General features: G+C 43.5%; 1 protein-coding gene across 1 annotated transcript in view; it reads right to left on the bottom strand.

The window, feature by feature from the left end:
* Window positions 1-229: 229 nt before the first annotated feature.
* Window positions 230-13581, bottom strand: part of LOC143027936 (uncharacterized) — a 13730-nt gene continuing 378 nt past the window's right edge. The window contains exons 2-6 of the mRNA XM_076189581.1: window positions 10179-10416; window positions 7423-7553; window positions 6762-6881; window positions 2643-2832; window positions 230-1990 (exon numbers count right to left, since the gene is read on the bottom strand). Coding sequence (XP_076045696.1) covers window positions 1265-1990; window positions 2643-2832; window positions 6762-6881; window positions 7423-7553; window positions 10179-10416 — 1405 coding nt within the window. The 3' untranslated portion in view covers window positions 230-1264. The remainder of the gene's footprint in view (window positions 1991-2642; window positions 2833-6761; window positions 6882-7422; window positions 7554-10178; window positions 10417-13581) is intronic.

The raw sequence follows: 13581 nt of genomic DNA, 5'->3' as shown, positions 1-13581 counted from the left end.
ATATATCTTACTGAATATGTTAGGGCATGAGGGTCTTATATACATTCAAGAAAAAAAATAGAACCAACATTTTGTCAAAGTTTGACAAGTATATCTTGCTATGAAAGTCGGCACATGCTCGGGAAAAATGTATGTCCCGGTATGGCAACACTCTTCCATTCTACACGGCAGTGTAGCAAATGTGGCAACCCTGGCTGCCACCACTGTCCCGCGTGCATACCTCCCGATATTTACAGTGTACGTAATAAAAAATACAGTACAGTACACTGTATATACAGTACATTTACATGCCTGTATTACAGTTATTACAGAATTATTAGTACAGACGCTCCTCAACTTACGTTTTAGTTACGTTCCGAATGGCCGAACGTAACGTGAAAATGAACGTAAGTTGTTACTGTACGTTCCAGTAATGTATGACCGTTCATACTGTACTATACATCCATAAATTCTATTACCGTATCTTATAAAACACCCCAAATCATTAATTATAAACATAGTATTGTAAAATAATAACATTAATTTCAAATAAATTCAAGCAACATAAAGTGAGGGTGGAGGAGAAGGAGGGGGAGGAGGAGAAGGAGGAGGCAAGGCACGTTCAGTCTGTCGTTTGTGCCATGTAAACAATGGACGCAGTGTCATGCGTAAGTATCGTTTGAAAGTCTCGTACTACGGAGAGCGCGCTAAACTCAAAAATTCACAAAAAAAAAAAAAAAAAGTTTTATAATCAGTTCAAACGTAAAATAGAAAAAAACGTAAAACGAATAAACGTAAGTACAGCGTCTGTATTACAGTATTATTATTACAGTATTGTTATCATTACAATGTTAGAGTATTATTCTTATGTGTTTCTATGCCATATCATACATTACCTATACGTATACCGCTACGAAAATCTACGGGTGTTAGGGGGATATTTTCGATGACCGGACTTTTGGCATGACCGGACAACCCTTCCCCCCAATTAGTCCGGGCTTTCGAGGTTTGACTGTATTGAATTTCAAGATTCAGACCAAGAAACACGCATGATGCGCCGATAGCTTATAAATGGATATAAAAAGGATTATATCTGTTGATAGAATTGCTAACTGGGTTTTTGGGGTTATGAAATAGTTGCGAGGTGGAGCGAAGGTTTCTAGCAGAGAGGTGAAACGGGATTTTACGAAGTCGAGGAGTCAGAAGTACCGAAACCGTCCGACGAAGTTCTCCGTGTTGAAGTCCTCTTCTCCTTTGGCGCTTGAGACTCTGGTAGGTTTCCATTTCATTGCTCACTTCCAGTACTCTCCCTCTCCTCTTCGTTCTCCTGCCCGTCCTCCTCTCCCTTCGAGGTTCTAATGCTCCCAAAGAACTGGCCAGGTTTCAGAGGACTACGGTTATCGGGTGTTTTGTATTCCTCCAGAAGGTATTTTTTGAAGAGCACCAGGACCTTTGATGATCTGAAGTTCTTTAATTTGGTTCGGATGACTTCGTTCTCTTCCTGGCACTCTTCTTTCTGTCCTTGATGGTTCTCTGAATGTGTTGCATCCTGGTTTGCTTTAGTTCTTTGGTTTTTGCTCTTTGTCTTAGAGCGGTCGTGGTGTTTCTCGAGATGTGTCTTGTTCATGGATCTGTTCTTGCTGCTGCTCCCTTTGCTGTCTGTCTTCTGGGTAGTGGCCTTCAAGGCACCGCTCACTTTATCTTTATATTCCGTCTTAGATCGATTTTTCAAGTTCTTTGGACCTCTCTTCTTTTTGTGGAGGCCTTCTTTAACATCGGAAGCCCCGAGTTTAGATGTTTTGTTCTTCGGTGCCTCGAAGTGAGATGGGATCGGAGAGCTTTCGGAAGTGTTTTTTAATCCGGCGGCGTCCTCATGTTCCTCCTGCGTTTCAGATGACTTTGTTCTTGCTTTAGCTTCTGGTTCGATTCTTCCTTCTACAGCGGCTTCTACAGTTCCTGCCGCAGTTCCTGTATCTATTCCTGTTGATCCTCCGGATGTATTTTTGGAGAACTACAGGTCCATTCATTTAGTGGGAGGAAGATTCATAAATAAATTAATGGATTAAAAGTAAATCAAACCTATGACTTTCAACTGCTGAGATTCATGCCTCGAATTAATGGATTAAAAGTAAATCAAACCTATGACTTTCTACTGCTGAGATTCATGCCTCATTTATTTTGGTCTTATCCTTAACTAGCCCTTGTCTAACCTAATTTCTAATATTCCTTTCACAGTGTCTGATATTTTATCTATCTTTCTATACTCCTTTTCCCCTCGCCTTTTTCTGCTCTCCCACCCTCTCTTCCTTTCCTCCTACTGTTCCTCCTCAACCTTATCTACTTCATATTCTTCTCCTTCCCAATCCCCTTCTGTTGTTTTGCATTCCTCTGTTCTTATTTTACATTAACCTCTTTCTCCTCTTCTGTTTTTACTTTTACCCTTTTCTTTTCATCCTTCCCGTAAAAACTGCTTTCTTGAATGATATCTTTCCTTTTCCCTCCCTCCTCCTCTTCCCTCTCCAGTGTACATAGATACAGTCCATATCTTGACTCTAAACAGCTCCTCAAGAGAACGCTTTACTTATCAGAAGTAGCCTACTCTTCCCATTGAGTACTACCAATCATACCTCCCATTGAATACTAACAATCCTGTTTCCACACACCTCGTCCTCCCTCGAGGTGCTAGCTGGTTCCCCCTCGTCGTCGTCTTCCTCGAAAGGATGCAAAAGGGTCAGATCTCTCTTCATTAGATTCCTGGGTTGTTTGAGGAAAAGTGCGTAGGGCGTGGCGAAGGTTGTCTCCCCCGTGGCCACAAGGTCCTGGAGGTCCTCATCCTCATCCTCAGATGTGACACTGGAGGAGTAACGTGGAGAGATCAAAGTACCTGACTTGAGTCTTCGATAAAACAAGAGGAAGAAATCTTTGCTATGTGAACGATACGTTACGTTTGATCAGTATCGCTGTCGTCAATGTGGCGGTGTCTATAGGTTCTGTTGATTAAAAGCCTGAGAAAACCAGACAATGAAAGTGATATCGCAGTTTTAAATCACTGAGTCTTTGAATGGGTATAGGAGGGGTATCCCACAACATAATAGAATCATCTAGCGGCATTTGTGCTAATTAAATAAGTGCGTTAAATGTTTCGTTAAGGGGTTCATAGTCTTGTTCAACCCAATGGCATTCTAGATTTTGTTTTGATTCATACTGAACGTATCCATTCAACTGAAGGGTAGAACCCTCGAACTAAACTGATTGAGTGGACTATTTAAAGGTGTTCGTGGAGAAGGATGAGATCACCTAATTTTTAATTCTAAGTGTTAAGGTTTTGGGGATCGATCAACCCACCTAGATGAAGTCATTCCCCAATAGTCACCCAATACAAGCAACAAAGGGGAGAAGCAACAACCTTCCCAGACACATTTAAGCCTTTAAACTCCAATGATAAGATTCTTGTCATTTGGTCAAATAAAACAAAAAATCATAAAACACCAAAATGTTTGATCAAACACCAGAAAAATATGACGTCAGTCCTCGCGCGGTCAAGCCGCATCAGATGATATTCGGATGTACGGGCCGACGCGAGGCCTACCATATCCGGTTTTTCGTATCTACACCACAAGCGGCTGACATGAGTTGAATGGGTTAAGCCTACCTTGGTGCCACCCCGGCCCAGGCCCGTGCTGAGGGGGGGAGGGGGGGATCCCCGAGCATCTGCCCCTTTGCCCTGTGCCCCAAAAGTGCCCTTCACAAAAATATATAAAAATGAATGAAAAATTATTTTTCACAGGCTTTTCCCATTTTCTTACCATTCAGAAATGATACTGTGGAAAATGGTGTTGCACCCAGCTACCGGATAGTTGCCAAATACGAATAATACAAGAGTGTGAAGTGCCCAATTTCCAGCCCAAAGCACCTGCCCCTTGCTTAAAAGTGGCAGTTTGCCGACAAGATTGACGAGATAAACACCATATGAGGACGGAGCCTTTATTTGTACGACGTTTCGCTTATTACAACTTTTTCAAGTACAAGTTGAGATACAAATGCTTGAGATTAAATTTAGAAGCAGCAATCATTCAAGGAACGAACACTATTGAACAAAACAGGGGCATGTTTAACATCTCGCCTCACATTATTCCCCTAATACCCATGGCCAGCAAAATATTACATATCTAAACCCCCTTTGTGGACATTTCGCCCACGGACGTTTGGGCCAGCATTCTCATCCTTTCCCAGTGTCCAATCCCCCCCCCCCTTCTCCTCCTCCTCTTCCTCCCCCCCCCCTTTTCTCTCCCCGTTCCCTCCTTTCCCCTTATTTAATCTCAAGCATTTGTATCTCAACTTGTACTTGAAAAAGCTGTAATAAGCGAAACGTCGTACAAATAAAGGCTCCGACCTGCCCCTTGCAATGTCTGTGCACGTTACTGCCTCGGGCCACTCTGAAATACTTCCACATCGTCATCTGAGCGTTTAGGTCCCCCCACACAAACACCTTGTACCGTCTTGAGCCAATAATACAGTGGCGGTTACTTTCCTCGACAGAGAGAATAAGTATTCCCTCCATAACAGAACCGGAATTTATCCAATCCACAACTGCTTATTTCATACTACTGAACAACATCGTACTCTCAGACCTACCTCGCTCTTCCGGTCCTCACCTTAAACCGAGCTGGACTACCTAATATTTTTATTCCTTAACACTGCCAGTAGTCCCCAAGCTGTACTACCTAATATTCTTATTCCTTAGCAATACCAGTGGGTCATCCCCAGCTTTACAGTGTCATTCTGAAGTTAATACAGACTTCATTTCTTCATATGGAAAAACCAGCCAATTGTGGACCCAAACAAATGGCATGAAGATTCTGTGCCCAACAATAAGACTAACCTTTATCCATCCCATCTCCCATTCCATCTCTAGGCAAGATATTTCAGATACAAAACAATAAAACACTACTTATACTCACGACGATATTTTAATCACCATATGAAACAGCGATGTCTTTGATGTATGGTATGTTTACATACTGCCATTTACGACGAAATGTCAATGTTGCGAATGTTTAAAGCTTCGTATCTCTAAACAATTTTTTTGACGCCCATGTCCATCTGGTTCTACACACACGCAACATATTAGAAAATGCAAATGACTGCCTGGAGATGGAGAATCCATCGTAAAATCTTTCTTTTAGGCTTCCGTGGAGCTTTATTCATCTTCATATTTCAATCCCTAGCCTCTTCCATACAGTGACGCCTACGTAGGTGGCATGAGGAGCAGGTGGGTACTCGATGATGCCCACGTCGGCATCTTGATTATATTTATTGTAGTCGTACCTACGTAACCTCCATTTTCTCTAAACTGGCTTCATCATATTTTCTATGGTTATCAAAATTCACGGGTGAATGCGATTATTATGACGCAACATCGCACGTCGGGCAGCTAATGCTGCCATATGTGCGATGTGCCCCGGAGTAAAGAGGCTAGCGCGCGTGGGGAAATTTCATAGACACTAGGAGTTGCCCAAGTAAACATCCTCAATTTATTCTTTACCACAGTCGCCCATATAGCAAAACATATTCCCCAAAGAATTGCTGTCAGCTAAATCGTTGGTGATTTTTTTTTCTTTGTCAGGGCCCATTCTATCCACATTAACCCCCTTCTACAATGATCAATATCCTCAAAATAAGTCATCATATGCTTCTGCAGATGATGACGCTGCAAGGACACTCCCAGTCATAAAGACTCAATTTCCAGGTCTGATCCTAGAATCTTGCCCTTTCATTGTCCCCTTACTATAAACATCTAAAAACATCTTGTCTTTGAACCAGGGAACTCAAGTATCAATTCTACACCAGTTGCGAAGTCGACAGGCATAATTCTTTAATGTCAAACTAAGAATATATATATATATATATATATATATATATATATATATATATATATATATATATATATATATATACATACACTCACACACAGCACACACACACAACCAAATGCACCTTTTGGCATAATGTCTAAAGAATACCACATTTTGTAAATGTCATGACTAATATAATTGACCCACACCTCCGAACCACTCTATAAAACCAAAATGATCCTCAACATCTACAACAAACGGTCATCAAGGGTAGAAGTACTGGTGGATTTCCGGCGATGAAATATGATAGTCTCTCCCTCCTCCTCCACTTCCCTTCCCTGCTCCTCTCCTTTCTTTCTCGCCCCTTCCACTTCCTTCCCCTTTTCCACCTTTGTTATACATGAAACCATGCTTCCATACTTAGACACAGACTACGAACGAATAAACTTATGTACCACGCCTTAACATCTTCGCGCCCAACATGTCCGTCTTGATTACCACAACATTACATTTACGTAACATTGTAACTAAAATATTCACACAACATTTATATTCATACATCACACGAGTATATACAATTAAATTTACATGTAAACTATATGTTGTAAGTTCCTATTGATTGTGAACACAAAATATAAATAGTTTCAATTATGTAAAAGGATGGTAACCCATGACCATAAGCGTCCACTGGAGGCGATGCACTTGCTCGCAGCAGTTGAAATTGTATAGGCCTACAGTGCGTAGGTTGTGACTTAACTGTAAATAAAACGGCTTTCCAGAGACCACAGTTTATCAATTACCATCCAATATTGTAGTCGAACTGGTACGACTACAACACCTTTCCCTTCTCTCCCCCTCGCTTATTCCTAGTTTCTCTTCCTTCTCTTTGTCTTCACTCGCCTTCCTCCTCCTCAATTAGTCACTTACCACGAGATGCTGAGCTTGTCCCCATCGCCTTCGGCCATTATATTTCCGCCATCCTCGCCCTCATCCTCCAGACAGTCAAACTCTTCGAGACACTTCTCCAACAGGGCTGACGAAGGTGACCTGTGGATGGAAAGGGGAAACAAGAACTTGTCTAAAGTCGTCAGTTGGAGCAATAGTCAGTCAGTCAGCCCACTGACCTGGTCTCTCTTACAGGAGACCCACGTCTCCCAGATAACCGACAATAGCCCCTTAGGGAGGAAATGTTACGTTGCTGTCAAGTATAAATGGGCTGTAAATTGATGCGACCTGGAGGGATTTCTCTTCATCGTTTCTATTTTTGCGTGAAGGGACGAAGAGTGGGGATTGCAGAGCAAATGAAGCGATGGGGTCCCGGTGTGGATGTGCTGTCTTGTTGCAGAAAGTTGTAAAAGAAAAGAAACGAGCATTCACAGATTGGTTATAAAATAGGACGAGAAAATCATATGAGATGTACAAAGAAAAGAGAAGTAAAACATAAGATAAAGGAAGCAAAGAGATCTGAAATGGGGTAAGAGTATGACAGGTGCTGTAGTCATAACATGTAAATCTTGTCAATGAAGAAATTTTAGTCATAACAAAGGTTCTGCTGCTCTAGTACTTTCTTTAGTCCTCGCTGACTTACTGATCCTGTTGCTGTTGCTGCTGCTGGGACTCGTCAAACGAGGCGCTAATGTCGAAGGGTTCAAGGGTGAGGAGCTGATGAATACGCTGACGTAGTTCTTCCGGTACAGATTCGTCATGGCGCCAGTCTTCCTGTAAAAGAGGTTTTTTGATTTATAAACTTTTCCTACTCACACTCCTTCCTATCAAGGTGTTCTCGTTCCACCCCACCCCCAACACTCTTCTGCCCAGATCTGCACCCCAGAGTTCTCCAATTTCTTCTAACGCATGCATTGAAGTCACCCATAATCACCATCTTATCTGATTTGCTGATGTTTTGCAGAGTGGCATCAAGGGCGCTGTAGAATGTCTTTAATACCTTCATCAGTAACTAATGCAGGTGCATATGCTATCAGGGTCAAGTAACTGGTTTTGACGAGGGGAAAGTGCCAAGTCATTAATCGTTCGTTGATACCATTTAGACCTTCAGGCATAATGGCCAGAAGTTTGGTTTTGATTGCAAATCCCACTCCGTGAATTCTTGGTGCATCTTTCGCTAAGCTTCTGCAGAAGAATGTGTAACCCTCTCCTGCTTCTGTCAGGAAATCCTCGTCTGTAAGGCGGGTCTCATTTAAAGAAGCAATGTCTACATCGTATTTGAAAACCTCATTAGCAATCAGAGCTGTTCGGTGGAGAGATCTTGCAACTGTTTCCTTGATTTTGTCCTGAAGGGTCTTAATGTCCCAGGATGCTAGTTCCAAAATCAGTTTGTGTTTATTTTACGGCCGCATTGAACGTTGTCCGATTGACCGCGGCTTGCCAGCCGGAGAGATGTTGGAGTAGACGATTTTTAGGTCACTTTTTTAGGTCTTTTCCTTGACTGAGGTGAGCTGTGTGACATCCTAAAAAGGTCAGCTCTGTCACGCATGCGCCTGACGAAAACGAGCACTACTCTAGCCCATCCGTCAGCGACCATCCATCATGCGCCGCCCAACGTACAGGACTAAGGCTAGAGGCTTCCACTCTAACGCAAACCTGCCCCTACCCGCCCTGCCCCTACCCGCCCTGCTCCATCGCCGTGGGATTTTAAGGATGATTTTTTGGGTGAAAATTGATGAGTTGAGGAAGAAAGGATGCATAACCAGGTGAGATGTTTAGCGTGAGACAGTTACTTGGACTGGACAAAAGCTCACAATCTTGACAGAGACATGCAATGATGTGTGGCTAGGTAGATCCACGATGACCTACCAGGATGTATCTGCTGCAGAGGATTGCCGAAGAACCATGAAAGTATCCTAACTCCTTCCTCAATGCCTGTCTACATGACGCCCTGTAACCTTATCCCAACCAAAGGTAACCCACACCTGATGTGTTTGACAAGTGTGGGGGCTACGGTATTTATGTAGGATGGCGCACCGTGTAGTTCTGTGGCTTAAGGACTGTGATGTGAGCTTCTTTAATGACTGGCCAGGTAATTCTCCTGACCTGAACCCCAATGAAAACTTGTGGTAGAGGTAGATAGAGATATAGGTAGATAGAGAGATAGATAGACAGATAGATAGATAGATAGATAGATAGATAGATAGAGAGAGAGAGAGAGAGAGAGAGAGAGAGAGAGAGAGAGAGAGAGAGAGAGAGAGAGAGAGGAAGGGGAAACAGAGTTAGAAGGAGGGCGGGAGGGGTGAGAGGCCAGCAGATGTGATAGCAGTAATGGTTGTAAAACTCTTGCGCGACTGCCCACTATGCGAGGCCAGCGCCCGTTCGGACTTTAACCTTGAAAGTGATCCGGAACAATTCATATACAGTACACAGTTTCTTGCTCACATGATATCACTGTTAACGCGATGCCACTGTCATCAGTGGGGGCATCCCGATATCTGATTGGCGGGTAGTGGCTAGCGGCGGACCTTAATCTCAAACTCGTGCAAATGCCTAATTTTTAGGGACCCGTTATGCTCAAACACCCTCGTGGCTTTGGTGTTTCGAAACTGTTAATCGTGAGGGTAGGATGGTGTTAGTTGTTTCTTATCATCACACCTTATTCTGCTTGCTGACATCTATGGCACTGTTCTCAGTAGATTATTGTGTATTTTCATATTCTTATCACTTTCAGAGCCCACACTCTGTTCGTTTTCATACGAGACCTAGATAAAGCCGTCCCTAACACATTATATCAGTTACATCCACTTTCAACACTCCCAACTCACCACGAATTCTCAATAATCTCGAGAGAGAGATAGAGCCCGTCCTCTCCGCACGGTGCCACCACTACTAAGGAATGACACACAAACACACACACACACACACACACACACACACACACACACACACACACAGAATGAGAGAGAGAGAGAGAGAGAGAGAGAGAGAGAGAGAGAGAGAGAGAGAGAGAGAGAGAGAGAGAGAGAGAGAGAGAGAGAGAGAGAGCGCGCAAAAGAGAGAGTGAGAAAGAGAGAGAGAGAGAGAGAAAGGGCGAGAGAGAGAGTGAGGAGGGAGAGAGAGAGAAGGAAGGAAAGACAGAACGAAAGAGAGAGAGAGAGAGAGAGAGAGAGAGAGAGAGAGAGAGAGAGAGAGAGAGAGAGAGAGAGAGCAAAAGGAGAGAGAGAGAAAGGGCGAGAGAGAGAGTGAGGAGGGAGAGAGAGGGAGAGGAGGGAGAGAGAGGGAGAGGGAAGGAAAGAGAACGAAAGAAAGAGACACAGAGAGAGAGAGGGTGTAAATTCGAGGTCAGTAAAAGGAGAAAGATGAATTTGGTATCTAGGACAAAAGATCAATCCATACCGAATACGCCCGTTGTTGTTGTTGTTGTTGTCGTTCCTTCTGCTGGTGTTTGCCGCTCCTGGCCCAAGTGACCCGAGGACCACGTGAGGGTTGGTTAGTGACCAGGCCGAGTGTCTTGATGTTCGAGGGCGATTTTGACGGAAAGGTCCACCTGGAAACCCCTTTCTGAAAAGCTGTCGAATTTGAGTGCTTCGGTCGATCGCTGGCGACCCTAGGACAGTGTTTCGAAGTCGCGTGTCTGGAGGAAGGAGGAGAGATGATGAGGAGGGGCAGGCTGGCGAATCTGGGAGGAACACAAAGGCATGGCACGCGTTCATATACGCGAGCACGCACGCGAACAGTCACAATTACACGCAAGCACGTGATTCATGGCTAAGTTGAATCACACACACGCACACACACGCACACACACACACACACACACACACACACACACACACACACACACACACACACACACACACACACACACACACACAAATAATGAGCTCTGAGTATCGGCAACTAATGAGCTCTGAGCTCACTGCCGTAGGGTGGTGTCTGGCTGTCTCGACAGAGACTGCAGCAGATCCGAGGTGAATACACACACACACACACATCTGGAATAACTTAGATAAAGAAACAGTGTGTGCAAACACTATTCAAGTTTGTAAGAAAAAACTTAATGCTGAAAGATACTAAGACGGGTCACCACGAGCATAGCTCCCTTCCCGTATGATATAACTAGGTAAACTAGGTAGGTAAATACACACACACACACACACGGATAAAAGAAAAACAAGAGGACATGAAAAGAATCTCAAAACGGATAGTTACAGAAGAGATCTGAAAAAGAATAGTTTCCCACACAGAGTGGTAGATGTCTGGAACAAATTGGATGAGGCAACAGTGTTTGCAAAAACTATACAGGAATTTAAGAACAAACCAGATGCTGAAATATACAAAGACGGGTCACTACGAGCATAGCTCCCTTCCCTTACAATACAACTAGATAAATACACATACACGCATACACACAACATAGTAACTACAGAGCAGCAACAAAGAACACACAAGCTTACTTAGACAAACTAGAACAAAGGCTTAGAAATGGAAGCCTCGCATCGGATATCATCAGCGACATTATTCGCTTCACATGACCACGAATCAAAGAAACATTTGATGGTAGAATTAAATGGCCAAATCTTTCCATTGGTAAAAAAAAAAAAAAAAAAAAAAAAAAAAAAAAAAAAAAATTCTAGGTTTCCCTTTTTATATTCACATGACCTCCAGTCAACATGTCAGAGGCCTGACAGTGATTGACGGAAGAATAAACATTCATCATTCGCAATAGGAAACTCTCATTAAAGTCTTCAAACACTTATGAACCACATCTGACATGCCTCTAGGCATGGTTCCCATCAAAACCAGGAAATCAGACATAGACACTTGACAAAATATACATAATAAAGCAATGAGAATGATAACAGGATACATCAAAACCACCTTAATGAAACGCCTACACACAAAAACAAAAATCATTCCTATAAGGAACCTTCCCTCTACTTCTAGCTCATAGCAAAGAAACATTAACACACAAATTTGATGCAGGCATTAATCCAAAAGTTCAGCGTGAGCACTCTAACTTTTGTGGGCAAAGAATTAAGGATATGTGTGTGTATGGTCATAAGTATTACCTATAGAATCGGGCCATATATGAATTCTGAGCTCTCATATGGGAGGGCAATAGCGTTTGATCACGTGTCCAACACATAATCCAAGACTTTGGTGAATCACGCACACAGCCCAGGGTTGAAAATTTCAGAAACGCTGCATTACGAGCGTGCACTCGGGTGGGCAAGGATTTGTGTGTATTCACTTGGTCTTTGGATCACGTGTTGGACTCGTGATCGACAGCTATTTCCCTCCTGGAAGAGAGCTCAGAGCTCGTAGGTCCGATCTATCGGTAATGCTATGACCTTGCACACACACACACACCCAACTGCCCGCCCACGAGAGTCAGAGTAACGACCCGAGGCACAGCGATACCGAAATAATTTCGGCCCTGGGCAGGATTCGAACTGGTTACTAGGAGCACTTCTGCTTCCCAGTTCAGCGCTCTACCAACTGCAACACCGAGTCGGTGTGTGTGTTTGTGTGTGTGTGTGTGTGTGTGTGTGTGTGTGTGTGTGTGTGTGTGTGTGTGTGTGTGTGTGTGTGTGTGTGTGTGTGTGTTTACCTTGGTCTTCACCTTGGTCTTTGGATCACGTGCTGGACTCGTGATCGACAGCTATTTCCCTCTCGGAAGAGAGCTCAGAGCTCGTATGACCGATCTGTGGGTAATGCTGTGACCTTACACGCACACACCCCCAACTCCCCGCCCACGAGAGTTGGAGTAACGACTCGAAGCGCAGCGATACTGAAATTATTTCAGCCCTGGCCAGGATTCGAACCCGGACCGCCGTAGTGACAGTCGGAGACTCTACCAACCGCGCCACCGTGTGTGTGTGTGTGTGTGTGTGTGTGTGTGTGTGTGTGTGTGTGTGTGTGTGTGTGTGTGTGTGCGCGTGTGTTTATTCTGTCAGTCGCCAGGCGATTTCAGTCTGTTGTGGCTCCACAGTATTCCCAGAATAAATGACACCGCTACGCACCAGAGCAACGCTTCTTATAAAATTGGATACTTTTTTTTTTTTTTTTTCTATTCTCCTTCGATCCTTTACCACTTCTGACTTCACCTCCGGCGCGATATGGTCTCCAAGGACAACGTTGATATCAGCAACGAAATTCAAAACACTACTAACACCTTCAGGAGTTTACACGGGTTGGTTGCTATTGAATATAAGCCCTTTGACGTCTATTCAGCAGGAGTATTACTTCAGCCTAATGAAATCGTTGGCTGAGGATTAGAATATGTGATTAAAGGGGTCTTTTCCACTTTAAGGCAAGCAGAATTTTTAGGTTAGGTTAGGTTAGGTTAGGTTAGGTTAGGTTAGGTCAGGTCAGGTTAGGTTAGGTTAGGTTAGGTTAAGTTAGGTCAGGTTAGGTTAGGTTAGGTTAGATTAGATTAGGTTAGGTCAGGTTAGGTTAGATTAGGTTAAGTTATGTCAGGTTTGGTTAGGTTTCAGATTAATATTCTTTTCTTACCTCTTTTAAGTCGTTGAAATCAACTGCGTGCCGTAAAAGGAAAAGATCCGATTAAAATTAGTCTGACCTAACTGGTGGTTACCTCACCCAGTTCGATTAAGCCAGGCACCATTTAAATATTTCTCCCTAATTGGTGTAGTTACGTGCATTTTGTCGACCAAACGACACTCGAAGTAAGGTCAAGTCTAATCTGCATGACGGGCGTGAAATATGAATCCGGTGTAATAACTGACCTTGATACTGATCTCCAGAAAGTGGTCTTAGTTGGGAAAGACCTTTG

Source organism: Oratosquilla oratoria, chromosome 9 (genome assembly GCF_046742065.1).
Source record: "Oratosquilla oratoria isolate Oo_2021 chromosome 9, ASM4674206v1, whole genome shotgun sequence".
NCBI lineage: Eukaryota > Metazoa > Arthropoda > Malacostraca > Stomatopoda > Squillidae > Oratosquilla > Oratosquilla oratoria.
Note: the sequence above shows the minus strand (reverse complement) of the source record. Positions and strands in the feature narration are given on the sequence as shown.